Source organism: Athene noctua, chromosome 5 (assembly GCF_965140245.1).
Source record: "Athene noctua chromosome 5, bAthNoc1.hap1.1, whole genome shotgun sequence".
In the NCBI taxonomy this organism is placed as follows: Eukaryota; Metazoa; Chordata; class Aves; order Strigiformes; family Strigidae; genus Athene; species Athene noctua.
In genome coordinates, this window is record NC_134041.1 from 31660166 (window position 1) to 31688122 (window position 27957).

The 27957-nt window shown below is 42.4% G+C and overlaps 1 protein-coding gene across 3 annotated transcripts; it reads right to left on the minus strand.

Annotated features, from left to right (window-relative positions):
- Positions 1–73: 73 nt before the first annotated feature.
- FAM20B (FAM20B glycosaminoglycan xylosylkinase) lies at positions 74–27917 on the minus strand. Of its 3 annotated transcripts, XR_012633700.1 has the most exons (9): positions 27829–27917; positions 17938–18468; positions 15124–15210; positions 13140–13249; positions 10770–10941; positions 7915–8106; positions 5552–5611; positions 3480–3849; positions 74–2751 (listed from the first exon to the last, which is right to left on the minus strand). XR_012633700.1 is itself a non-coding variant. In XM_074906964.1 (8 exons), the coding sequence occupies exons 2-8, from the start codon at positions 18312–18314 to the stop codon at positions 3618–3620; spliced, it is 1230 nt and encodes a 409-aa protein (XP_074763065.1). In that variant the 5' UTR covers positions 18315–18468; positions 27829–27917; the 3' UTR covers positions 74–3617. The 3 variants fall into 3 exon arrangements, 2 of the variants coding, with proteins under 2 accessions (XP_074763065.1, XP_074763067.1); XM_074906964.1 differs by having other exon boundaries at positions 74–3849; XM_074906966.1 differs by lacking the exon at positions 27829–27917 and adding an exon at positions 26939–27367 and having other exon boundaries at positions 74–3849.
- Positions 27918–27957: the final 40 nt, after the last annotated feature.

Sequence of the window (27957 nt, forward strand, 5' to 3'; positions counted from 1 at the left end):
AAACACCAGTAGCAAAACAGATTAAACATTCAGCCCACCACATGTTGGAACAAGAGAGAGAGAGACACTTAAACAATCCATCAATGTTGCTTTATTAAAATCTTTATTCACACAATGTTGCTTTATGCAGAATCTGACCCTGGGGGATACAAGTAGAAAGTCATGATTGCATTCTGTTTTCTTATTAGCAACCTCCATTTGTGCAGCTGCTCCCTGGGGCAATCCTCTGACAGCTCCAAGAAGGGTGTCTGTTTCGAGCATCTTGCTCCAGCTGCCGCAGCAAATAAATTACCTTCTTAATAAATTAGTATTTTTCAGTTGAAGTTTGTTTGGCAAGACGCACTCCAGTTCATTAGCTGCTGGAAGAGGAGTCGACTTCAATGTCTCCTCCAGCCCGGCTGCTGACTTACGAAGGAGGAGATAAATAGCAGATGGCTGATGAGGCTCTCTTTCTAATTAGTTCTTGATTTCTGTGCTTCAAGCACTCTGATATTACTAATATCCGCAACACAACCATTTTGTAACATCTGGAAGCCAGCAAATTACAGTGTGCACAGTGAACAAGAATTAGAAGGTGTTATGAAAACCTCATCGACAGAGCATAGCACCTGCCTCACAAACGACGCTACTTTTCAGAGATTCAAGCAGGCCCTGTTTGCATGTGGGTGCTGCTTCTTATTTCCTTTCCAACGGTTACAATTTAAAATTCCTCAGGTGTCTTTATTCAAAAAAACCAACAATCACTCCCAAAATGCCAGAGATTATCACAAGGCCAAAATCACATCTTCCTGATTTTGGGTGAGAGAGGAATTTATCCTTCTTTCTTGCTGCAGAACACCAAGCTCCAGTGGTGCCTACAGTGACCAGAAGCATCAATATAACAACAACAACAAAAAAAAAAAAAAAAAAAAAAAAAAAGAAAGAAGAAAAAAGCACAACTCTTTCTTGCTTCCTCCTACTGATAACGCCAGACTTCATGTCCTTTGTTCACAGGTAAACCAATACACTGCTTTAAATCTTTGATACTCATACCAGGGGAACATTTACCCCAGGTTCTATCTGATGGCATAAAGCTTCAGCTTAGAGCCCTGTGAACAAGCAATATGTAAGTCCTGAACACTAATTTAATTTCATAAAGACTGAAATACTTTTTTTGGAATTCATTATTAAATCAAATGTAAATGATCAAGAGTGATCACACTGAAATCAAAGCATCAAATTTTGGTAGATCCTTCGCAAAATATTAAGTGCTCATGATTAAGCTCAAAGAGAAGAACACGCTTAAAAACACTTCAAGCCATTACCATGTGCTTCACTGTCTCCCCTTTGTGTAAATCATCTTCAATTTCCTGGGAAACAGTTTAGGCAAAAATGCCTTGGTACCAAACCTATTCTGCTTTAGAACAAAGCCTTTCCTAACCACCTAACTGCTGGCTCACAGCGCTTCTTGAAAACGTCTTACTCAACCATGGAAACCTGATTGCCAGCCCCACGACCGGCCAGCTCAGCTCACTCGCTTCTGCCCTAAGGGAACCCACAAGGCACAAGCCACGCCAGGGGGTTCAACTCACCAAAGGACCATGGCTTCTAAAGCACGTGCTATGTTATCAAGTCCAGCAATAAATAGGCACTAGCTTAACATCGGTGTCCTAAAAGCTGGCTGTGCATTACAGCCGTGACTAGTAACACCAATAACTCCAGATCCCATCCTGACTGTGGGGTGGGTCTGTGATGTGGCCAAGTCCGGAAGAGATCTAGAACAGCATAAAATTCAATTTCAGGTAAACAATTGCATTCTACTTTCAAGATACTCTGCTCATGCAATGACAAAAAGACTTCAACAAAATAAAACTGCATTTTAAAAATAAAACTCTCTCGCTAACACCTCTTTGATCAGGTATGGCAGCAGGAGCATGCAGGAAAGAGCTTTTTACCTGCCCACCAGACTCTGCAGAGCTAGAAAGGTTCTGATAAATCAAGGAAAAGGTCTTAAACTGACATTTTGCTGCTCCTGCTCACAAGTCCAATAATACATAAGCACTTTGGGAAGTGAGCTCTTTCCTTACTTCTAAGGACAATACTGTCTGAACTGCAAATCGATGCAAAGCTGTTAAATTTGGAAACATAATGAAGAAGCTGCTTCCTTTCTGGAGACACAGATTCAGACCTACCACAAGCGTAACAAGTTTTATGGCCACAAGCTCATCTGCAGTGCAGGCTGACGCAGTGCTGAAGGATGACAGGACTAGCACAAGGTGAGTGCTACAAGTCTGCCCTGAAAAGCCAGCTTATACCAACTGTCCCCTATCTACGGCAAAACCATTAGGAGCAAGGACCCCAGGATGACCACCCTGGTCAGAACATGGCAGTGGGTGTTGCAGGAAGCAGCTGAGGAAGGCAGAAAACTTACTGTGAGTGCTTACAGCTCAGCCACAAGCCAGGCCAGGTAAACAGTGGGACTGAAAAGCTGCTGATGTTCCACAAAACAGCAGCACTGAGCTGTGGTTACAACATCGAGCAGCAGGAAGCTCTCTCCATGTGAAATGAAGAAGACAGACCACAGCTCAGGGCTTTGTTCCACTCCAGGGCTTTGCCCACAGCTGTTGGTAACTGGGAAGTCCAGTGATACACACCTCTCTTTCCCCAGTGCAGCACGGCCAGGTTCCCACATTAAACAGGGCACACAGTAAGCAGCATGAGCTCGCAAACTAGAACCTGATTCCAGGGACAGTCTGTCCTCCTCCTCCTCAGCTACAATATAATGAAAATTCGGTTAATATGGACACAGGACTGCAAGGATATTTTCTCTACTCAGATCTTGCCAGATTCCTTGTAAATGGAAAACAGTGACAGGACACGTGGAAACTTACTTTAATCCCTTAATTACCAAGTGCTGTATAACCACCCTGTCCTCCCCTAAATCTCCAACTCTGTGGATAAATCTTTGATAGGACTTCAGCAAAAACACTGAAGCATTATCACATATGAGGCAAACCCCTTTCCCAGCCTTTTATCAAGGAAAAGACAACCGAGCAGCAGAGGTCCCCTCTCCCACCCCTAATGGCATTCAGAAGAACATCCTACCCCCGGGGGGGTGGCACAATTCTTCAGTCTAATAATTATTTTATTCACCACTTCCTCTTTCTCTAAAGAAGCAGTAAAATGCCTAACCAGCTCACAGCTGATTATGTACAACCCTGAATCAGACAAAAACTCACAAGAGTATATGTGGGGAAGAGAATGGGAGAGGATCGTATTGTTCATCTCCATTTGTCCCCTCTAGATTCAGTCCACAAAATTTAGCGTCTGTATTCCATACACTTCCAACAACACCAAGAGCCATTTTTATCCAGTGCAATGTCCACTGCCGGCAATGGACACACCACAATGGCCAAGATGCCATTACGGGTACTGAGCCGTCCTAGGCTCCAACTTCCCACCTCTCACTGCTGTCAGCCCAAGGTAAAAGCCAGTGTCACCTCTGCTCCTCTGGCTTGAAAGCTTTCCTGTTCATTTCAGTCCATCTTGGCCACAGCCTTTCCGAACTGATTGTGCTGTTTTTCTATCACTTGTTTGTTTGTTTTTAAAAAAGGAGTTTCATCTGTGTTCCACTACAATTACAAATGAGACAGAGTCATCCTGTCTTCCACCAGCACAACATCTGGCCCAAACTGGTCTGTGCACTGCTTCACTGTAGCCAGGATGCTGAGAAGCCGCTGGTCTAGGGCATCCAGATGAGGGTCAGAAAGCACTGGTGAGATGGGGTCATGCGACATTGCGGTTTTTAAGGCAGACTTCAGAACTCCATTCTTCAGGTAATTGAGTCTGTTCCAGGTAGAAACCCGGATGCTGCAAAAGAAACAAACACGTCACCATACCACTGTCCAGCTCAAGTCCCGCCAGCAATACCAAAGCAAACCTCCTGAGGGAGCCTGTTACCTCAAAAACGGCATCTTAGTACAAAAGTGGTGCGGGGATGGGAGGGTCCAGGTCTAACTGCATTATATGCAGTATAACCGAATGTGATCTAATTCTTATATTATACAGCAACACTTTCAACTGCTAGCAAGGAAGTTCTTCGGCCCTGAGGCCTCCTGGACACAGTTTGAAAAGGAAAGAAAATTAACAGTCTGGCTGTTAATTCAAACACAAAACTCATGTCACCTCAGGAAGAGCACCCCTGACCAACAAACTAATCACAAAGGACAAAAGTCAATTGACTGAACTTCCAAGAAAGGGAACACAGCAGTGATCTTTCTGCTTCACTGGCCATTGAATTTATTCATGTCAGCCCATCTAAACTGTCATGTTCTGTGAAGTCTCTTGGAATTCTCCCCTAAACTGTTGTGTTTTAGCACGACTGGTCTAAACTCTTGGCTTCTGATGGCCTCTGAAGAAACCAGCAACATAAGCAAGTGTAACAAACCTGTAGTTAGAACAATTACACATATAAATTCTTATACAGCATTTGCCTGGTATCAGAAAGAAAGGGTGTTTGAAAAGCAGGGAACTTCGAAGTCTCTTACATACATAAACTTCTCTTCTGGTTGCATTTGGGAGAATCTAGATGGGAAAGACTCCAAGAGATCCTCATAAAGCAGGAAATCAAAAATGATTTAAAATTAATGTAGGAAAGCTAAAGAATTTGAAAGTAATTTCCTTTACTTGCTCTCCATCTGGAATCTTGCAGAATGTAGGCCAGGTGTAGTGTAGTGTAGCATGCGTAGAGTCTTGCTTAGCGTGAGAGGGGGTGAGAGCTCAGGCTTTCTGCAGAGTTCCCAGGTTTCACAGGCCCCATGGAATTCAGGAGACAGAACCTCCAAGGACAGGCACAAGGAGCAATCAACTAAATGCTTAATTTGGGAGGCTTAAAGGAGTTAATGTTATCTTGAAGTAACAGATGCAGGAAACATAAATATCACTATTTTTCTTCTTAGTACTTTTGTCTGTTAATGAGAAGTAAGCAATGCCCTGGTGAGAGAACGGCTACAGAAAACAGAAGTCAAGAAGTCATGGCCTCTAAAAATAAAATGAACAAAAGGACAGCTCCCAAGGGCAAAGTGGAAACAAAATCCTGCAAAAATCCACAAACTTCACTTTGAAAGAAGCACCCTGAGCAGTACTGCAGTCTTGTTTACAAAGAACAGTTGGAAATGAAGGTAGTTAAGTTGCCAGACATGTTGAGTCCTTAGCTTCTGTCAGGGAGAACTCAAACTGTGATGTGAACTTTCATTCGGCAGGAGCTGGATGGAGACAGCTGCAGATGCAAAGTACCTGTCACACCGACTACGGATAGATTTGAACCAGCGACCTGGAGGTGAGACTACCTCCTACAGCCTACTGTCTGATTTACTACCTTAATAAAAACGTACTTCTCAGCTTCTTGAGCAGTGACAATACATCAAACACACAGAGTACCTCAAAAAAGTAAAGCACTGTGTACTCGAGTGAACATTTTCAAGTTGCCAGAAGGCTTCAAACTTAATTATATTGCAAACCTAAGGACAGCAATTGCACAAGCAAAGCAAACAGCATCCTGCAATACACTTACATGCAACACTGATAAAGAGGAGCCAAGATGCTTCTTTCATCCAGAGCAGGGTTTCCAAAGCTGAAAAGCAAAATTAAAACCAAGTGAACCATTTGAACTCGTAATGTTATTCTCAACATCAACAGATTTGTAAAGAATGCAAAAAAAATCAATACTAGGCAATTTCATGCTCCAACAGATCAAATAATTTAAATTAAAATATAAACAGGCCATGACCAATTACAGATATAAAACTCTCAACAGCATCAGCTAATGTACAAGGTAAATGGAAGTGACGCCAGCGTACCTAGTTCTTTATCAGACCAAGGCACCTTAGAAATGAACTTCAAGAGGAGTTTAGAAATTGAGCTCATCTTGCGAAGCAGAGAAAAGGAATAATTGGTATTCTGGAAATAGAGAGCATGAGCTTTGCCTGTCTGATACAGCTAGAGAGGGAATGAATGAAATAGCAGCCACATGCTGTTTTAGATAGCCAAGCTTAGATCAACAGTTCAACTAACAAGGTGACCAGCTTTAAAATTTCATGACCACACTTTCTAAGGGAAGCCTGCCAAAAGGATTTCTTAGTATTTAAAGCTTCATTTAAAGACATGTTTGTTGGGGTTTTTTTGATAGTTTCACCCTCTCATAATACTATTCTCAACTAAGAACTTTCCCTTCAATAAAGATAACTTACTGTAGGAGTCTGGCATTACTCTGCTCAAATAATTCTGTTATTAGTAGCTTAAAAACTGGAATAGGCTCCCCCGGAAAGTGGTCACGGCACTGAGAAGCATCTGGATGACACTCTTAGTTATATGGTTTAGTTTTAAGTAGTCTTGCAAGGAGCAGGGAGTTGGGCTTGATGATCCTTATGGGTGTCTTCCAACTTGAGATCTTCTATGAGTCTATGAAAAAACTTTCCCCCTACCCCTTATCTCAAAGGAGTTGAAAGAACTTTACTAAAGCTTTGAAGAAAACAATTTACTTCTGGACCTGTAAAGCCCCACTGGAAATGTTTTCATAACTTTATAAGCATGTACCATAATGAAAGGTCTGACACAACCTTCAACCACTGTATTCACTTCCAGTGACTAATACATTAACTTCCTCCTAACACACTGCCAGAGTATTATAGGAAGACAGTTTTTGTCAAATTCACCTAAAGCATTCTGAAAGTGGCAATAATTAAGCAGTCCCAAGGTGGAACGCATCCTGCTGATGTAACCGAATGAATGTTACCAAACACGCTGATGCATAAAGACAAAATACTCAACTTGGCCACTGCAGACAAATTAGAAACAAAGGAAGGAAGGAAGGTAGGCAGGCATATGGGGAAAGAAATGGTAACTCCAAGCCTCCCAAGGATCTGTCTAGCCCAGAGGTCTCAAGTGCTGTGTACTCTTCGTACAAGCAGTATGCAAAGCCACTGCAGAGCAGGGCCTGGCACAGCAACAACCAGAGGTAACCAGCAGAAGCTGGTCCATCCATGGAAGGGGAAACTCACTGCCACTGCAGATGGTAGCACCCATCAAAAAAACACAACTTGGGAGTCTCTGGACTAAATAATGAGAAAGTGGAGTAGGTTATCTCTGTTTTTTTAAGAAAAATTAAACCAATTATTAGGATTTAAACAAGGCTGTATCTTCAATAGCATTTTTAACTGAAACTATACCAGCCACCATACAGAAACTATAGCAAAGACAGAACAACTCACATTTTAAACACATGTGTGTAGTAACATTTGACTTCAAGAAGGACTTTTCATCAGTTCTTCTCAGTTACTATGTGCTTCATTTTTGTTTTGATAACAGTTAATGTTCACACTCAGGACATCATCATACTTTGCTCTCAGAATCAGTTCTATCTCCATTTTAAACTTTTAACCTTTTAAAGCCAGAGTAGACATATATCCAAAAGGTAGGGAATGCAGAATTATTTGGAGACACATACTGAAAAGATCTACTTTTACTATGGCACTCACTAATACTCACTGGTAAATAATAAATCATAAGTTTTTAATCTTCCATTAATCAAAGGCATAAAAGGGAGGGGCTTTTCTGGGGATAGGAGGAGAGACACAAGCAAACCTCTTGAAGTTGTTTGGGGAAAAAAGGTCATACTGTGCTAATTTAGGCATCTCTGTAGTTTGAGTAAGACTGCCCAAAGCAGTTATAGTATCTAGAGCACAGAGTAAGCACCACAGCCTTTGAAGGACCCTAGTATTTGGTAATTTCTGTTGAGAAGGAAAGCTTTGGATTTTTAGTACAAAAGGTGTTAATACAAAAATTAGTGGCAGAAAGAAAACAGAGAGATACAGAGCAGATAAATGTGTGCCCTTGCGCTCACCACTGCCTGGCCACCAGGATTTCCCTTACCCTCACCTTTTGGCATTATCCAGGAGGATGAGCATACTGGCTCCTTCATCATCCTGGAAACTCTCATAGTGATGCCGGTCAGCATTCCCAATCAAATAGTCAAAGATGGCAGTGTCAATGATATCAAGGAGACGAGGGCCAGAGTCATACGGTGAAGTCTTCTTCACAGCATCACAGTAGCTTTCATCATACTCCCACCTGTGGGCCATCAAGAGAAGCCAAATCAAATCTTCAAGGAATGCACACAAACCATTACTGTACACAAACAGCATTTAACAGTTGCCCCTTTATTTGCTTACAAGTGCATAAAGAAAAGGTGAATGCAGCAGTCAAGGCTATATAAAGAAGAAAGACCCAGACAAAAGTGTTTTATTAAAAGAGTAAATCCTGTACTAACACCCTAGCATATGGAGCAAGCTGTAGTTTCAGTGCAAGGTTACACATCACCTTCTTACAGAAAACAAGGTCAGAGTTTGCCTCTTCACTCCATTCAGCAGTGGTTGGGCTGCCCCAGGGCAAGACTACTGTCATGACTTGCCTCCCTTGATTTCCTAACTAAGGACTTCAAGTACTGTGTCTATTTCTATTGTTTTCTATTGTCTTGCTTTCCAGCTATCATCTTGGTTTTTTTCTTTCTAATGCAAATAACCTCATCATGGTTACTAATGACCTCCTCTGTCCTGAGGAGAAGGGCCGAATATTTGTTCATTCTCCTTCACTCAAAGTTGTCTCTTCCCTCTCTACTTTCCTTTCAGAGTATCTCACCACCTTCTCCAGTGGCAAGACTCCCACACATAACCTAGGCATGCACTTGTGGTCTTACAACACAGATGTCATGTCTCAATTCTCCAAAGCTAAGATTTTAAATTATCTCATTTTCTTTACAGTTTTCAAAGCTATTCAACACCACCACCAAAACAGCCAAATCTCTGGTGTATATCCTTTCTGTCTGTCAACCTAAGTAACAAGTACATCTATAACATCTTCCATATAAAGACTGAAACAATCCTTCACAAAACAGCAGTTAAGTTGGAAATGCCTTAAACCATCTGTGACTTGGAAACAGAAATGGAGGAAACAAACTGGAGAGAATCACTGACGTGCTCAAAACTCCAGAGTCATAAAAGCAGGAAGAAGATCAGAACTTAACTACTAGAACTGCCACATACCCCACCTCACCTTCTACAGTCTGGAGCCTAAGCTCCCAATATCCCATCTTTCCTCCAGTTATCCAAATTAGTGGCCAAAAATTTAATTTCTCAGCGTTTTTGTTAACATATCACACACTCCTCAAATGCTGTCTCTAGTTTCATCATTCTTTTGTATCAAGGTCCAACTTACATTCAACTTGCAGCACAAATCCACAAGGCACAAGTCTCAGAAGGTACTCCTCCTTGTACTGGATACATTTCTTTTATGCTACACCCCTTTTTCCCTCAAGTGTTTCTCTCATTTTACTTCAGATCACTACTTAATCTCCTTGTAACAATTTTTCAGACATACTATGCTCCTCTCTTCTCATTTGCCATTCATTCAAGATAGACCTTTCTCCGACATTTATTTCTGATCATTTAGACTGTATTAGCACAGGACTTCAAAGGTCAGGGATTTTATCTATTACACGTCCATTAAAAATTATGTACACTAATGTGACTATATGAATTATGTTCAAAAGGTCAACTCAGGACAGAGTATAAGCAGCTAGATCAGGAAGAAAATTCTCACAGAGTTATTTCCCCATAATTACCCGACACAGAAAAAGAAGGGCATGACATCTAGAACATTTAATTCTCCTGATGCTTTCAAAGTGAAAAGCGCAACATGACAAGGTGCAAAACAACAGACCCATGTGATTAATCCCATCTGAAAGAGGCAAGAGCAAGTAAGTTTAAAATACAGCAAATATCAAAGCAGCATAGGCATCAGGGTATGCAGGCAGTTTATGATGAACAGCAGTCTCTCAAAAAAAGAAACACCTCAAAAAAATTCAGTCCACTCATTACTGCAATTTACCATTACTACATACAGCTGAGTTTGACCTGTTGGAAAGGAGATAACATTTGTTGTTCAAAAATCAAACTGTACATTTAATACTCTAAAACAATTCAATGAAGTCTTTGGATGAGAATCTGAGAACAATCATGTCACTGGAAATCAATGAATATTTTAGATCAAGCACTAAAAATCCCTTTCTAATCACTTGTCCAGAACACAAACTTGGAAAAATTTACTAAGTTCAAATCCATTTGTTCTGGTCATGGCAAAACCATCTCCAACCCAAATACTCAGACATGTTACATCTATTGTACAAGATTGCTAGATCCCATGTTTCTTCTTCTCTAAAAGCATTCTTTAGAGGCTGAGTGTGGTCACCAAATACTGATGGTATTCAAAGCAAAAAAGAACTTTTCAGTGCCTACCTACTTAAGCTAAACCAGCTCCACAACTCTTGAAACAAACTACAAGGACCATGACATCAGGTCTGGCAGAAAATAGCACAGTACTACTGTATTTTAGGGGGCCACAGAGAGGCACCATGTCAGAAGAAGGTCTAGTGGCACAAGAGAAGAGTCTCAGTTTGCCCAGAGGCAAGATTTTTAGAGCACGGAGTGACTGCACGGTGGAGTTCTGTTCGACAAGTAGGAAGAGGAAAGCACTTAGTATTGTGGAAAACAATTAAGATTTCTTTCTCGCTCATTTGATTTAAAATCTCATCCTAGACTTCTACTCTCATATAAAGAAAGCTGTTAGCAAAACCCTAGGTTTTGAGAACACCTGCTCCTTAATTAGCCACAGTATTGCAAGGGTAATTCTAGTACACATTACCACATATAAAGAATAACCCTATCATGTTCTCATACCTGGCAAGTTTGCCTTCACGGTAAGTCCTACCCCATGGGTGTCGATGCTTCTGAAGAGGCCAGACATCTGGTAGCCACAGAGTCACTGACCCCTCCATGATGTCCCCATCTGCACAAGCTGGTTCTGTTTCCCGACAATAGTAGCACTTCCCATAGAAGCAAGTGTTATTACCTTAAAAAAAAAAAAGAGGTATCAAAAGAGCAGAATTTAATCCAAGAAATGCAAATTGAAGGTCAGGAGCATATCGTTGCAGTGGAGACTTCCCTGCAGTAGGATTTCACTGCACTTGACCTGATGCTTCCTATCTCTGAGAGGAAGAGGCTAAAAAGAGATTAAACAGACATCTATTGATTCAAAGCAACATTAAAGACTAATATTCAAAGGAGAGAGTAATTATATCTTCTAATGTTTTAATCACACTGGGAGTTAATACATTACATTATCAACAAGTTTTTGTGATTCCTTCCTAGTCCTTAGGACCTTGACTTTGCAACCTTAGCACTGCTTGTTTTTTATATTTCACACTTCATGTGTCAGATTTTCCCCTTTTTTGAAAAAGTTGACCAGAAACAGACAAATGAAAAAAGACTAAGCAGAACTCAAATGGATTTGGAGCCCTGAGAGCTGCTACACGTCTCAGTTACTTGAGCTGATCAGCCAGGGAAACACAAACAAGCTGTCATTCTTACACAATCTAGGAATGCAGATCTGTCAAAACTTTCATGAATGTCTTCCGACATCAGTGGAACAATGAAACCCTGTAGTCTTCAGTCCGTTAAGGCCTATGTAGCCTGTAGCGTAAAGTATTCTACGTAGCCTAGATTAACACTTGTATCTTAACCTTTTCTATTTCACCCTTCTAACCTGCCCTTGCTTGACTCTTGCCATGTTAATTCCAGTTCCACACTCACAGATGTTCTTCCAAAATATTATTCAAATGTCTCAATTCCTTGTGATTCTACTTATTCCCTGTCTTTTCTTCCTTTGGCCCTACACCCAACATCCCCACAAACCAGGCCCAGCTCACTGAGAGACATGTTTTTCACTTTCCATCCTTACACATCACAGTCCTTTAGTCAGCCAGCACTCCTTTGAAGTGCTCCATCCAGACCCGGCTCTTGTGCTCCACTATCCCAGTCAAAAACTTGAGCACATTAGAGATGGTCATTAACAACACTGAACTTGTAGCAGACCAGATCTCTTATTTGTTTGGAAAGCCCTACAAGTCTCTCTTCCTATCCGTGGACTGCAGCAGGTCTAGCAAGAGATAGAATTCTTTAAGATTCTAGCTGTAACTCTAGCAAATCTGCACTGAGTGAATGCATGAATTATCTGTTCTTCAAAACCTCATAAACTTAGTCAAATTTGGGTTGACAAGAGACAACAATCTTCTCCCTAGATCCAGCCACTTCTTTGGTTCATGCTCTACAGAAACAGGTGGTTCCAAGAAATCTAAGGGAAGGCAACAAAAATTTCTGGAGCTATGCTTTTTAAGTCAGCATTTCTGCTAGAAAACTGCTTAGTTAACTGGGCTGAAATTAGAAAAAGTAAAGTCTGCCTGAGGCAGACACCCGATACAAATGCAAAAAGGGTTTGGCAAGGCAGAGCTACTCTCACCTGAAAGTTACACTTTATAACTGAAAGTGTAAGGCAAATTTAGAAGGTGAGACTACCAACAGTGCTTGTAATAGAAATATATACAGGCACACATATTTATCAGCTGTAATGAACAATCACCTCTAGAGTCTTATTAGGAAAAAAAAAAAGTAATAAATGCGTATTTTATGAAAGCCTGAAGGAGTTAAGGCTGCAGCATAAGTCATTTCTTGGTGCTTAATGACCACCTGGTAGGAGTTCACATTAATAATTCCCATTAAGTGACCTTCACAGCATTATTACCGTAAACAACATACGGAAGTTCTGACACATTTAGTTATGAATGCTCAGCAGACTCTGATGTAGCACAAACAACATCCAATACCAACTGACGCATCAATTCTATAAATTATCCCAAATCACCACTGTGTTCGCATTGAAATACAATTAAATTTTTTTCCTTTCAGGTCTAATCATAGACTTTTCTAACCAGCTCTGACAGCAGAGAGAAAATTCTTACTCACAAAATCCCCCATCTGTAACAGCAGCATGAGGGAAAACAGAGAAGTTACAGAGGAAAAACTGCTTGGAGAAAATCAAGTCCTCCTCCCCTGCCAAATGGGGTTATACAAGTGTTACAATCTCTCTTGGCACAGAAATAGACCCACCAGCTTCTTGTATCATAGTTAAATGTCTCAGATTCCCATGGCTCTTTTTCCCCATTAAAACACTTTTTTCTTTACTAGGCTGCACATTCCATGGAATCTACTTACCCACAGTCATGAAGGTACCCAGAAGCTGCTCTGTGGCTACTGGTTTAATCTCTGTACGTAGGTTCACAAACCTGCCAACCACCAGTGGAGCTCGTCGGAAACCCAGAATTCTGATTTGGGGTGAAAAAACATGACATGAGAATTTGCAACACAGGCAGCAGTTCTAAATGAAGACAAAAGAAAACACCCAGTCTGTTTCATTGTCTGAAATTGAGATGACTGAGACCAAAGAAATAAAGTTGGAACCCTGCAGCAACCTTCTCTCTTCTCCAAGGCAAAGTAAGGAAACTCATTTTTCTTAAGTGCCTGGATGTTAAACTTGCTTTATAGGCCATCAGCCACACTCCTTTGTTAGAGCATTTACAGCAGAGCAACACAGGATGCACCATGCTCCAACTCTCAGAAAGTAGACCTCATACCAAAGGTATCCATGGTCACCTGGAAAGATCATTTATAATTTGTGGGAATTACTATCTATTAAAATGTTATGTTTAAGCCAAATTCATTTATACTTGAAAGTAAACAATCTAGGAGTTATTTTGTTTGGCATGAGAGGGAGAAGGGAAGAGAGAATGGTAGAACAAAACTAAATGCCTGAAGTGTCCGGAAGAAAGGAGAGGTGGGATGAATAATCATAAAACTTGCAGTCACAAGATCCAGGCTCCACTCCCATGTCTGCCACAGTCTGTGACCACAAATGACTTGGGTATTGTAATGGAATTTTAAAAGTGCTTAAAAGAGGAGTACAAACATCAATACAATGTCAGCCCCAACTCTCTTAATGTACTTTTGGTACCCTTTTCTTAGTCTTTGCATCTCAGAAAAGGAGACGCAAAAGGGACTGTCCCTTCTGAAAAAGGGACAATCTACATTGCACAGAGAAATTGAGAGGAGTCACTCTAACAGCTGCGAAGTATTTTTTTAGATACTCAGCCCCCTTCTGTAAGTATAATACATCTCTAAGAAAGGGCAACACAAAATGTCTGCCTGAACAAATCATGTATGCATAAAGACAAAATTCATAGCCAATACAGAGAGTTATGTAGAGCTTGAGAAAATGCAGGTGTTCCAAGTAAATAAGCACAATGCTTAGACCTGGAACACCTGTCCCTTTATTTTCAGACCCAGAGCTGAAAGGCCACTATCCTGGATAGCACCACCTCCCCATTAGTGGTAAACATAAAATATGATTACGATCCTTCTGGAAACAACTGCAACCTCAGACAAAATGTATAACTGTCACCATTCAGAACAAAGGTATGTACTGAAGTTATGTGGGCAGGTAACTTCTGCTAGGTGTTCTTGAAGAATAGAGAGGTGCATGCCCACAGAGAGAAGAGAAAGGCCAGAGAAACAAGCACAAAACCACAACCAAATAGACAGCAAGGAAGAGCTAACAAAGAAGGGTTTGGACACTGGAAAGAGGCTTTGAGTTGTTGCTTTACAATGTTTGGTCACTGCTTTTTCTGTCCCATTCTCTCTATGTCCTGTAACTTTGTTTTTCTCCTGGTAATGGTACCTTCAGCTCAGGTCCACAAAATCACAGGGTACTCCTGAATACAATAAATATATGAATAACTGTTTTTCCTCTAGGATACACTGTTTCATATTTAGGCTAGACTAAATTGGTAGTCTAGACATTAGACTTACACTTTTTAGTGTACTAGGCATTAACATAGTACATATATTCAGAATTTCAGACTATTCCACAGGATTTGGCTAAGATCCTTCCTCCATATAATACAAAGTATCAGCGGTTTCAGGGCTCACTTTCCTCTTCAGATTTTCCACAAAAGTCCTAAATGTTAGAATCTTGCACAGATCTTTGAAGTTTCACAGGAAAAGCTAATTTTTATTTTGGCTGCAACATGTTATACTGGTAGGTTAGAAATCTGAGGTGTATTATTCAAGGTACTCCTTTTCCCCAGCTCTGAAAAAGTGTTTCCCAGAGACAATAAAACCAGGTAACCCAATAATTCCATACCTATCCAAGTGAAAGGCTGCCACTTCCGCGTTGTGTCTGTCATAGCCAGCGTATGGTTCTCCTTCCACTACATAATCCCTGGCATATCTGTAATTGAAATAAATCAAATAAAGTGATTCATATAGGATTTCCATCTATTTTGCTGTTTGGAGTAACAAGTACAACAACAGTGCTATGTTAAACAGACTCTGGGTCACTTTCAAAATTATTGCCAATGGGAGAGGGAAAAAATATTAATGAGATTAAACAGCATACAGACTGTTGAAGTAGTAAATAAGGAGGAAAGGTCAGTAATGTACAGTGGTCTCAAGAGCTTGGGAAGCGGTGCCCACTGAAACTAATGAGTTTTAATTCAATCATATGTCAAGTCACATCTAAGAACAAAGAGCTCAGACCTAGCTACAGAACAGGGAACTATTTAAACTGGAAAGTAGCAACTCCACAAATGATTCTGGGGTTAGAATGGATTGTAGATTAACATGAAAATACAATCTGATATCGTGGAAGAAATGCCAAATGCAATCTTTAGTAGCCAGAAGATCAGCAAGTGTGAACCCGAGGACAATACTGGATATAGAAAGACGGTTTATTCTGATGGAGAAAAGACATAATGAACAAGAAATAGAAATTAGACACTCACTACAACAATAGTATGTTTTGGTGAAGTGGTGGGCTTTTTGCCTTTTTTTTTCCTTTTTAATAGATGCTACTTAAACAGTCAAGGCAAACACAAATTTTTGACATTCCTGACATGTGAATCAGGTCTAGATACCGCTTAAGAAGCATGCTTCAGATAAGCACAAAATACCACAATCAATACTGAGAAAATGGGTGAAATGCAACACATTTCCAAATAAAGTAAGGCCAAATTAGATTGCCTATTTTCTCATTTCCATCTATGCATCAAATTGTGTAAAGTGGATTATTTCCAACAGACTTCAAGCAGCAGCAGCAACAGTGTAAGAGAAATCACAGTGCTCTACTTTGACGTTTTAATCCTGCTCAGAGAAGATCTGGGGCAAGACGACAGGCCATTTCATCAATCTGAGCAAATACTTCAGCTTCCCTGCAAGGCAGCTCAAAAGAGAATCAACTAGTGCAGGATGGTATGCGGTTTTTGGGAGGAGGATCTGACAGATTCCTGCCAAATTGGAACTTAGACCAAACAAGCATCTTATTTCACATATACCACTAGCATGTGATGGTAGCAACTATTAATCATTACTAACTTAGGCTGGATTTCAAGTAATTTTGAAATGAGACAGCTAACCCTCAGAACCTGTCCTTAAAGTCAGGTCTTTTGTATGTACTTACAGCGGGCTTTTGAAAACATGGTCACATTTTGAAAGCTGCAGAGCTAAACTTACTGGTAAAACACAACCAAATTCTTGCACAGTAGGCAACTAGTCCTTTCTAGAGCAAAAGTAACAAGAGACTTCATTCTTCCCCAACCTGTAAGTTTTCTCATAATGATTTTTAGTAGTGACATACCTTTCAGGTCAAAAGCTAGTTAAATAGACTATCTTGCAATGACAGAACAATACCTACAAGCCTAGCTACTCAGAAGTCACAAACAGAACACAGGTATACCAGTACGGTTAGGGCCATACTGTCAAGAGCTCCTATAAACTGTCTAGTGCTCCTATAAACATTCCCAGCTGCACATGCCCTTCTTGATGTAGCATAGTCACTGCATTCACCTGTACAGACATTCCATTACAGAAATGTAATTTAATGCTTGGTGAAACGCTTTACAGCACTCACTCACACAGAAAGCACTATAGAAGTGGCATGTCTTATTACTGCATTTATTGGGTGAGCTGCCTTGTACCAAGACTTCTGCCACTGTTTAAACACAGCCTAGCCCCACAGTGAAGCTCCAGACAGACCAGTAACTGACCATACAGAAACAGGACTGTGAAATAAAGAAATAGAGGGCAGACTGCTTTTCTCATTCCCTAATCATTCATCAACATGACAGAAAAACTTTATGCTTGCTCAACCCAATATCCTTTGGAGAGAGATGTATGCATTCAGCGATGACAACACTTTACGTTTGCAGTGCACTCTCATAAAACACACCTGCCTTACTTTTTTGACACTGTCTTTCTTCTTTTTTTCCCTGAAGGCAAACTGTTCAGAAACCTTTACAGACTGCACAACACTCTTCATAAATGTTCAATCATGTCAAATTTTCCTGTAGATCACTGTGTACAGGGGCCATACTGAGGAAGTATCACTACCTGTCCACTCTTACATCGCTCCTCCAGTATTCACTATTGGCAGACAGGAAACTCAGGGGCTTTCACTCTGACCTACCAAGACATTTTTACAGTCCTCATGCAGCTTCATGAGACACCCAGATCTTCTTTTAAGACAACTGACAACTTTCACTCTTTCCCTGTTCTTGAACTGCATTCTCTCATGGCAGTTTGACATGACCCTTACTCAGACAGAGTAGGCAAGACCTGTCTCTGCACTGCCAGAACCTGCACTTCCACAATGGGGAAGACACTGCCTAGAAACATCAGATCCAACCAGCATTCCCTCAGGACTGAACACGGTGATTGTTCTTTCAACCTCAAGACAAGCTGCTTTGAGCATCAAAGTTACAGAGCCTGAGAGACAGTTGGCACAGCAACCTGATGTTACTAGAGCACCAGCAAGGCTCTATACTGCCTGTCACACTAATAACAGAGCGGCCTTTCCATTTATGTGTAAATTTGTAACTTAAACATTAATGCAACAGCATGGAGATCAAAAAAATAAATCCAGAAATTCGCTATTAATTCAATCATTGAAGGCAATATTTACCTCTTGGGTTTGAAGACAACCTTCTGTCCTCCTTCAAGTATTAGCAAAGCTTTCAGCTGGGTCCCTTTGTATCCCACATCAGCTTTTATTATTTTTTTTGTTGTCATGGCATGCATAACAGCCCCTAGCTCGGGCGTCTCCTCGGGATACACCTCGCGGGGCACCACCCATTGGGCTGCAATCTCCCAAGGGGACTGCAAGGTATGGTCAAGCCGGGGGTCCAGTTCTACATGGAGGCTTGCCATCATACGGTGAAAGGCGCGCTGGTCCTCCCGATTGGCAGCTGAGGTGTCCAAATTGTCAATGAGGAACACTTTTGTGAAAATGAAGATGACAAGGAGGATGGCCAACAGCACAACTCGCTGCTTCAGCTTCATGGTGACCTTCAACCCTTCTCCCCTGACCCTTTCTTCCAAGTGTTACAGGAAGTCTATCAGAGATCAGGGTGAGGAAGGGGATGTTAGTTAGTGAATTTCATTCATAACTTGCATTGTGAAAGAGGTATCACCACTGAAGCATCTTCTGGTACCCCTAAAAATAAACAAAACACAAACTTATAAAACTGTATTCCTGCAGATCCCACTAAACTCAAAATCAAGTTTATGCTTGGAACATAAAATCTGCATTTACATACACTTGTGCTCAAAAGCCCAAACATTTGTTTTAAAACACATGGGTTTTGCTGTCTTCCCGTAGCCTTTCAGTGATCTGCACAAAAGGGGAAATGCCCAGAGAGCATCACTCACTACACAGCGGAAATCCTAACAGCAACTGCCACGGCCAAGGCTTTTGCAGAGAACTGTAGTTTATGGCTCCAATTTCACCAACACTTCTCCATTAGTAACCAGAATCCATGACCTCTGGTTTTCTAAAGATTTGTCCCTCAAAAGATTGCTCCCAGGTAGATTTTCCGACATCTGACAACCAGTAAGAACAGCTGCATAGCCTAGTTTCCTGAAGATACAAGACATAAGGACAGAATAGACTTGTTTACTGCCTCTCATTTGTTGCCAATATAATTTACCCGTCTTTTTTTTCATTCTTAAAGAAAAAAAAAAAAAAAAAGAAGGGGGGGAATAACATCTTTACTTCCTTGTGGTTAACTATGTGTCTTCTGCAGTCAACTGTAAAACCAATAACCACAAAAAATATACAAAGTATCTGTAATCTCAATACCAAATTAACAAGAAAAAAAAAACCCTGAAATTGTGCCTCTTCTCATAAACCTCACCTACACCACAGTTAAAGCCACATCTGTGTTTCTATATTTACAATGGGCTGCAAGAAGTCTCCCCCCTCAACAAGCCTTTGCCAGTACAGTGTTGGTATATAAGGACCATGTAGCACAGTTCATCAACCGTATTTCAATTATGAGGACAGAAATTATCTTCATAATATTAGCTTAATGTGGTCAAAACCCAAATGGAAATGGATACTAAGGCACACCTCTGAGAAATGCTCAGAACCATCAGAGATTTCTCTTTGCACGAGCTATGCTAATCATGAAAACCACAAATGGCACCCTGAGCTGTGGTAGGACTAATATAGAAAAGCCTTCTCATGCGATTTAACAGTAAGTGTATAAAGCAGTCATTATTAATCATGTCACAGGAAAAACAAGCTGCACAGGCCAAGTTAATTTACCAGCAGCAACCAAAGGACAACCAGACTATGACTTGCTGGCCAAACAACAGATCACAGCCATCTTCAGTATCTGCGTGGACACAGTGCCCTGCCTGCAAAGGTTACAGTGAGGACAATGGTTCTGAGGGGCCTGAGTTTATCGTTGAGGTACATCTCCATCAAAGATTAAGGCTGTGGCAAACAGCAGATGACAGTGAGGCACATCCTTTGAGCAAGCCATCAATGCAGAAGCAGATCTGGCACAGTGTGAGAGTACTAGCATAAAAGCACATGCAAGCTCAAAAATGACTCCACAGCACCTTAAATAAATCAGGACTATAGCTGACCCCTTCCCTAATACCCAGCTACGCGGCTCTCCTACCTTCCCACGTGTCAGTGTTGGCATTCATACAACCCAGCCACAAGGTAGTTCAATGATCCAGGTTGTTGACCCACCCAAACATTAACCACCTTCTTTGGCTTATGTATGAATCACCTACTACTGTTAGTTTTTGAGCCAAGGGCACAGTTCATCATCTGTCTACAAAACGCCACTACCAGTACGAGTCAGAGACCAGGGAGGGCAGCACAGCAGCTCCAACAATGCGAGATGACCCATCAAGTATTTGCAACGCCTACCTATCTGCAGAGGGGCACCTTAAGTTACTCAAGCCAGCACTGTCACCCAAAAAATGGCCCTGTACTCCACATACTTCCGACCTTCATGCAATGAACTCCATGAAAGACCTGATCAGAGTTAAAGCTTGAATGTTTTTATTTATTAATTTCTGGCTTCAGCCCTCCTTCTCCCAAATCTGGTTTCCAAAATATTTTCACAAGCATCTGGGGAGGGCTCACCACGAGGGCAAGAACAAGCGTTTCTCCTGGCAGCAGCACTAGTGGTTATTACATGTGCAGGTAACACCACTGCGCAGGCCAGTCCAACAAAGAGTAATCAGCTGAAACACTTGAAAACAGTCACAAAGAGCACACCAAGAGGGACAGGGAAATTTGGTAACAAACTGTCAGACCTTCCTGTTTTCAAAATCACTCTTTCCAGCACAGCGACTAACCTGAGCACCACTCAACTTACAGGCAAAACACTGATGATGCAGAAGCATGGCTTTTAGCCCAGTTTACCATCTGATTATTTTTTTTTTCCATGGTTGTTCCCCCCCAGGTGACAGCTCAGTTCAGTCTGGCCCTTCCTAAAGTACACATTTTGCCTCTTAAATACCTCCTATAAAACCTGTCTGCTGAATCAGGAAAGAAAGTGAAAGTCTCCTAATGACAATGAGTTAAAACTGAACTGTGAACAAGTGGTTTAATGTTAATAGCAACCACTTCCAGCAATATAAAAACCCCATGAAATGTAGAGGGTAGGGTGAAAGAAGGCTACCAAGTCTCAGGGATGCTTCAAACTAGTACTGTGGTCTATGTAATATTCAGTAAAAATGTTTCCATATCACTGCACTAAGAAGGTTTGGAGGTAGCTGACACCTGTGGGTATATAAATTAAATTGAAGATTATTGATGCATTTGAAAAAAAAAAAAACCAACACTTTTTTCCCCTCAAACCAGCTTTCCAAAATAGTTCAGTGATGAAAAACCAACACTGTTACATTGCCTATAGCCCCAGATTCATGACAGTGTGACCGTAACTTTACAAACAAAGTAAAAGTTATTTGTTTTCAGAGTGATCCACATGTTTTGTTCACAATATCTTATCTGTATAGCAGGTATGTGAAAACCTGTCTCTCCACCTAAGGGGTAGTGAGAGACAAATGAGTTTTTGGGTACAGTGAATTTGTCCCTGAACTCAAGTGGGCAGCTACCCATAAAAAAAATATTATGGTCATCTCTGGAGACAGCAAACCCTGATCAATGAGGCCCTGACCATACAAGGGATGGTTGAGGGGCCTGAAGTATTCTGTGCTGTTTGGAAAGTTGCTACAGAATAGGGTTTTAATTTCCTGCTGAGGTAAGGAATTGGTGCTGTACCTGTTTCTTGGTGAAAATAGCAGAAATTTGTGCCCCAAGAAGTGCCCTGATATCAAGTTACAGTGAGAAAGGATGAGTTAGCATTTCTGCATGTAATACGATAAGCACTTTAGATGCTTCTGAACAGCAGAAACAGGTAAAATGCTGCTCTCAGCTATGTCACTGTATGTGTGAAAGCAGCTCTGAGAGTTCACTCAGGCTGGCTCGGCTTTAACCAAGAGAAGATGGTGAGGTGTGGAAGGCAGCCCAAGTAACAGCCAGTCATACTCTGAAAAAATATTCAAGAGGGAACAGCTTTAAACTGCAACAGGGGAGGTTTAGACTGGACATTAGGAAAAAAATTTTCACAGAAAGAGTGGTCAGAGTGGAATAGGCTGCCCAGGGAGGGGGTGGAGTCACCATCCCTGGATGTGTTTAAGGGTGGTTTAGATGAGATGTTGGGGGATATGGTGTAGGGGACAACTTTGTAGAATAGGGCTGATGGTTGGACTTGATGATCCCAAGGGTCTTTTACACCTCAAATGATTTTATGATTGATTTTAATCTACTGGAAAATAAGTGCCTGTGTTAACAGCGAAAGACAAGAAATCAGTTTATACAGAAATGAAAACATATTATTGTTCACCTTAGTTCTGTTTGGGCAGGCTGTATTTCTCCCAGCAGCATGTTAATCTGAATATTACACTGCAAGCATGAGACTGAGTAGCACAGACAAGGAATATGCACCTGACCTGAAAGCCCTCATTCTTGCAAATACAGACTCACTCAGAAGGAGAGCTCTAAATAATAATATTCTTAAATCTAAGAAAGCAACTAGAGCAAATGAGGCTGTAACTGTACCTTCTCATTGTAACTTAATGATTTCACTTCCTTAAAACTAGTAATTCTAATTCATTTTGAACATTGCTGTTAAAAAGTAATGAAAGCAGATCTTGGTAAGATCCACTAGAGTTTATAAGAAGTTACACAGAAGAACACAGTTCATTTCAGAACCATGACTCCTTATTATGAGATATGTATACATGTACACATATATTTTAAGAAAGCCTCATAGTCCAGTGTCTGCCAACCAAAGCATAGGACAGGAATGTTTCACACCTTTGGGGCTCAAGCTGGGCACTGATTTTCAGGAATGCTGAGTTTCTCTAGGGGTACTCTCCTTGGGAGTATGGGAGGGAGAATATAACTAGAGCCACCACTAAAATTAAAGGTCATTTACTTAGTTTATCTTTTGTGATAAGAAATCAGCTTTGAAACTTTTGTGATAAGAAATCAGCTTTGAAACTTTTGTGATAAGAAATCAGCTTTGAAACTAATTTTGGCTGGAAACTGCTAACAATGCAGGCAGAATTTACAAAAAAAATTTTAAATATTTGCCATAAGACATTTCAGTAATTCCCTTCAGTAAACAACCAATCCTCACCAAACATTTCTCCTCAAACTATACAATTACTCCCTGATTTTGCCCTCTGTAGCTTTAAGCAGGTGAGTTGACTCTGACTTTTTACTGACATCTGCCGAAATGAATCATCAGCTGCTTTTCTCCAACAAACAACAAAACACCCCGGAGGTTGCTATGCAATCGATTTCACAGGCTAGCTGCAGAGCCTGCACATTGCTCCTCAGGTGCCAACATTATGCTCTTTGCTGTGTGAGCCAACAAAAATTAATCCCTTCATGAAGAAGTTTACCATGGAGAGCAAGGACTTAAACTTTGTTTTAAATTGAAGATGGCCAGAGAGACAGCGTTGAGGTGTGTAAGAAAATATTTACAGTTTTGGAAAAAAGTAATTTGAAGAAAAGGACAAGTCTTCAGATAAGGCTTGAATTGAAAAAGAGGATTATGAAAGCTCAGGAAGTGTGAAGCTGGTCCTGGAACAAGGACAGAGATGGGAAAGGTGGCCACAGAAATAAAATAATAACAACCCCCAATGTTTTAAAAAGGTAAAAACGGGATGAGTTCTGAGCAGAACTCTGTGGAACAAAAGGCAGAAGGGTTTAGGACAATGAAACAAGTAAACCCAGGGGTTTTTAACTTCAGAAGTAGACCCAAAACTGAAGTAGTTCCAGAAACTGACAGGGGTGAGAGGACAAGGCAAGGGTCTTCACGCTTGACAAAAAGGCGCAAAGGGATAGAGCAGCAGCTTACTTCTACAGAAGTCATGAGAATACAGGGTACACAAATGACAGCAGATGCTGTTTAAGCCAGAATGCATCCAAGAAGGAAAAGCCCAAATAAAGTTTAAGTCAAGTACATTTTTAAGTGTCTGACCAGAGCTAATGACAGAGTAATCTCTGTGTACCTCCAGTCCCACAACACCACATTGATCTCTTACCAAGGTCAGGTAACTCTTAAGTGTTTTGTTTTGTCTTCTTTTCCTGAGCTTCTGCTTAGCATTATCTCCAGCCACCATTACTAAACATAAGACATAATCCAAAGAGTTTTGTTGCTTTACCACCCAAACTCAATGTTACAGAAGTACAGAAAAGCTTCATCCTCCTGCTACCATTTTACCATACTCCTGATCAACCTGGAAAAGAAAACAGAAATAAACAACCACACGAGTTTTTTAATAGCGTAGTCAACTGGCAGGTTTGCATAAGAAATACTTTTTGTTTTTCACTACTTCTTTGGGCTATTTCCTGATCAATTTTATTTATATTCCTGTCTCTCATTACATACGGCCAAGTCTGTATTCTCAGCAAGTAACAAGTCTTCCAAGTCAATATCCAAATAACAACGCCTTCTAAATATCACAGAGGGGTCACTGTGCACACAAACACCTGAACTAAAGCATGCCTACTAGCACTAAATGCCTACATCATACCACTGTACTCTCAGTTCAAAAAGCAGTAAGAAACTTGCCTGTTACAAACAGCAGCAAAATCACAGCTACCATAATATGCAGCCTACATAGGTAGCAGTGGACCACATCCCAGAAAACAGTTTTTACTGGAGTCACAAGATCAACGATATGCCACCTACTATAACCTTACTTTTGTATCATAGAGCTAGAAAGCTACTATCTCAAAAATACTTGTGTACCATTTGCAAGGATTTTGTTATGCTCCAAATGACAGATAAGGTCTGAGGGCAGGCAAAGGTTTAGTTTGTCAGCACAAATGCACACACAAAAAAAATCAGAGTTCAAACAATGCCAATCTGAAATAAATATGGTTAAGTATGCTCTAATTCCTGTCTAAATGCACGTTTTCTCCTAAATACACTATACCTTTTAGGATCTCCTATCAAAAGGTCTTTAAAAGCTCTCCAGTACATCCTGGAAAATGCCTTGAAGAAATAGTCTGTACAGTAAGGACATTTTCCTCTTCCCAAAACATACCTCACTCTCACCAGATCAATCTTTCTTCCTATCCTCCTCTCTCTGGCCAACTCCTCCGTAGCTCATGCTTTCCCTCTCTGTGTAAGCCTTGTTATTTTGTTTTTCACAGGCAGGCTCCCACAGACCTTTGCTTAGATTTTTCAGACTCATTCTGTCACTTCCACTCTCCGCACACTGCCTAGTCTGTGTACAAGTTTAGTAACCCAGTGCACAAGGCTTCACGCGTGTTTACTTATCTGCCATTTCTCCATCTCTTTTTCTGTTAAAAGCCTCGCTATCTATTGGCAAAATCTTTGTGACAGTCTACACTCAAACCTTCTGCATGCACAACCGCATCTAGCTGAGAGCTAGGATATAGACAAACATGAAAGATTACAAGCATTTTAACCACAGCATTGTCTATGCCTGCAACTGTAAAAATCAGTAACTGCCTGATATATTGTCACGTCTTCCGAGAGAAACGAAGCAATTCTGTCCATGTCTGTCCACCTCACCTCATTATATTCCTTAGTAACTTCAGAATCCATTACCCGCATTGCTGTCAAATTTGTCATAGGAATACATCCATGAGCTTTAGAAAAACAACTGGTCAGATGGAGGACAGAAGCCTTAAGAAGCCCAGGACAACTCAGTATATATCCTCAATCTTTCCCAGCAGCCGGCTGGCCACTCAGCAAACGGGAACACTGGACTTGGCTGGCCACACACATACAGATGGGGCAGATCCAAACACCAGCAGCACCCAGGCACAGTCCTGGGGAGAGAGAAGCTACTGAAGGCCTGAGAGTGGTAGGAGACAGGCAGGAGCTACTATGGTAGGATGTAGCAAACAAGTCCTCAGGAAACCAGGTTTTGTTAGTTCTCCTCACAGAACAACTTTCTTTTAAGCCTGGTTTCCTATGGAAACAAAGTTTATATAATCACACTTTTCACTGGTAAGCTTTTGAATCCATTGGCTTATTTCAAACATCTGAGAGAACAGTAGATGTTTTGAAGACAGAGTTTATATGTTTATTGGAAATTGGCAGCTGGGGAGCACTGAGGGAAGGGCTGCAGCGTTAGCTCAACAGTTGTCTGTTCGCCTTGGCCATCTGGGCAACCAGTGTGCGCACAGCTGGTACAAGGAAGGAGCTGGAAACGCTGTATGAGAAGGAAGGAATTGAAAGTACTGTAAAGTGGAATGGTATGGGACACAGGCAGGAGCCGAGGGTACCGAAGCACAGGCTGCTGGGACCTGGTCAGAAAACAACTCCCCCCTGTCCCCATCCTAGGTACTGAAGTTCCACCAGATCATCGTGGGCAAATACACAAGAATAACACAAGCTGGAAATGTTTTAGGAAGCCTTGTTCAACTTGGAAGTGAAACCAAAGCAGTAAGAAAATCCTGCAGTTTTCCTTCTCAACTTGATGTAGTTATGTTTATTCAGCTCATACATAAAACGGGCACCAAAAATATAACCAGGGTCCATATGCCCATCTGACATTTATCAACAAACAGCCTGTCTCCGCTATAAGACAGCTTCAGACAATTTTCCCCTCTCCCAAGAAGAGAGACAGTGGATAACAAACCAGAGGACAAGAGATTTTGGTATCAGAATTGAACTGCCAACTTGTTCATGTGTGAGGAAACAAAATCCACCTCACCCTCCTGAGATTTTGTACTGCAAATAGAGACAAACCTTGTTGCAACTATGTAGGTCAGATCTAGGACATAAAGGGGTCCACAGAGTCATTTTCAAATTAAAGGAAGACCACAGTGCTAATGCCCTGTTCTGTAACAAGTACCAGGTGGGATCTATTCCCGTGGAGTTCACTGCAAGACTAGAATCTGCATTTTAGCTTTCTCTGTTTGCTCAGACCCCAAAGAACATACGTATGTTGTAGGACCAGGGCCTCAGCTAGCGTAAACCAAACAGCTGTGCTGCTTATACACATCTGTATCCAGAAATGATCTAAAGACAGACGTCCTTTAAACACGGTTAAACACAGGGCTTTGACAACTGCAGTCAGCATTTCTGCTGAACAATACGCACCTTATTTTTCCCAAGCGGACAATGACCTTAGCTAAGCCGCAAGTAGTGAGCCAGCCCACCGTGCTGTTCCCACGCGTGACTACATCGTTAGAGGGGCAGCAGGCTTCGCAGCCGCGCGGGATCCTCCCCCCCAGCCCAAAGCAAGGATCCGGGAGAGGAGGGAAACTGGGGAGCGCAGGGAAACAGCCACATCTGCTCTAGCGGCGTCCGCCAAGTCCTTCGCTGACCACGGATGACACCGGGAGGTATTGGGGGAACCTGACCTTCCGCACAGGCAAACCGCAGAGGGGTTTCCGGGGGGCGGGCGGGTCCGCTCAGGGCCAGCGCGTCCTCCGAGCCGCAGGCCCCAGCCAGGCGGATGTGTGACCGCGGACACCCGCGGCACGGCGGGGCCGAGCGGCGCGCTCAGACCTGCGGGACCCGGCTCGGGGCGCAGCCCGCCGCCTCCGCCGCCCCCTCCTCCTCCCGCAGGGGGTGCCCGGCGGAGCAGCTGCACACCTGCGCGGGCGCAGCGCGCCTCTGGCCAACGGTCGTAACGGTTTTAACGGCTCCTCCCTCCCTCTCTCTCTCTCTCTCCGCTGGGCTCCTCAACCGGCCCCCAGCCCCTGCAGCGGACGCCCGACCCCCGCCGCACTCCCCCCGCGGCGAGCAGGCCCGGCGCCGCTGTGCCCCGCGGAGGGAGCCGGCGGGGGTCTCTCCGCCACGCCAACCCCCCCGGCCCAGGACGGTGGCCGGGGCAGGGCGAGGCGGCATGGGCGTGCCCGCCCCTCAGGTGCCGCCGCCCCGCCGAGCCACGCAGGCAGGCGCGGGAGCGGCCTTCCCCCGCCCCGCCGCGCCCCGCCGCGGATCGCCCCGCGGCCCGGCCGTTCGCCGCGCCCCGCCGCACTCACCCGGCCCGGCGCCCGCGCTCCATGCCCCCGGCCGGCGCCGCCGCCAGCCCCCGCCAGCTCCCCAACATGGTGCCGCCCGGCCCCTGCCCCCGCCCCGCGGCCAACGGGCGCCAGCCCCACCCCCCGCCC

What these genes read in the sequence shown, in the direction of transcription:
- FAM20B (XM_074906964.1), bottom strand. Translation starts at nt 18,314, where the DNA reads ATGAAGCTGAAGCAGCGAGTTGTGCTGTTGGCCATCCTCCTTGTCATC. An exon ending in GCAGCCTTTCACTTGGATAG is followed by an intron (nt 13,250 to 15,123) that starts GTATGGAATTAT and finishes ACCCCAAATCAG; the next exon opens with AATTCTGGGTTTCCGACGAG. An exon ending in CGTGAAGGCAAACTTGCCAG is followed by an intron (nt 8,107 to 10,769) that starts GTATGAGAACAT and finishes GATGGCCCACAG; the next exon opens with GTGGGAGTATGATGAAAGCT.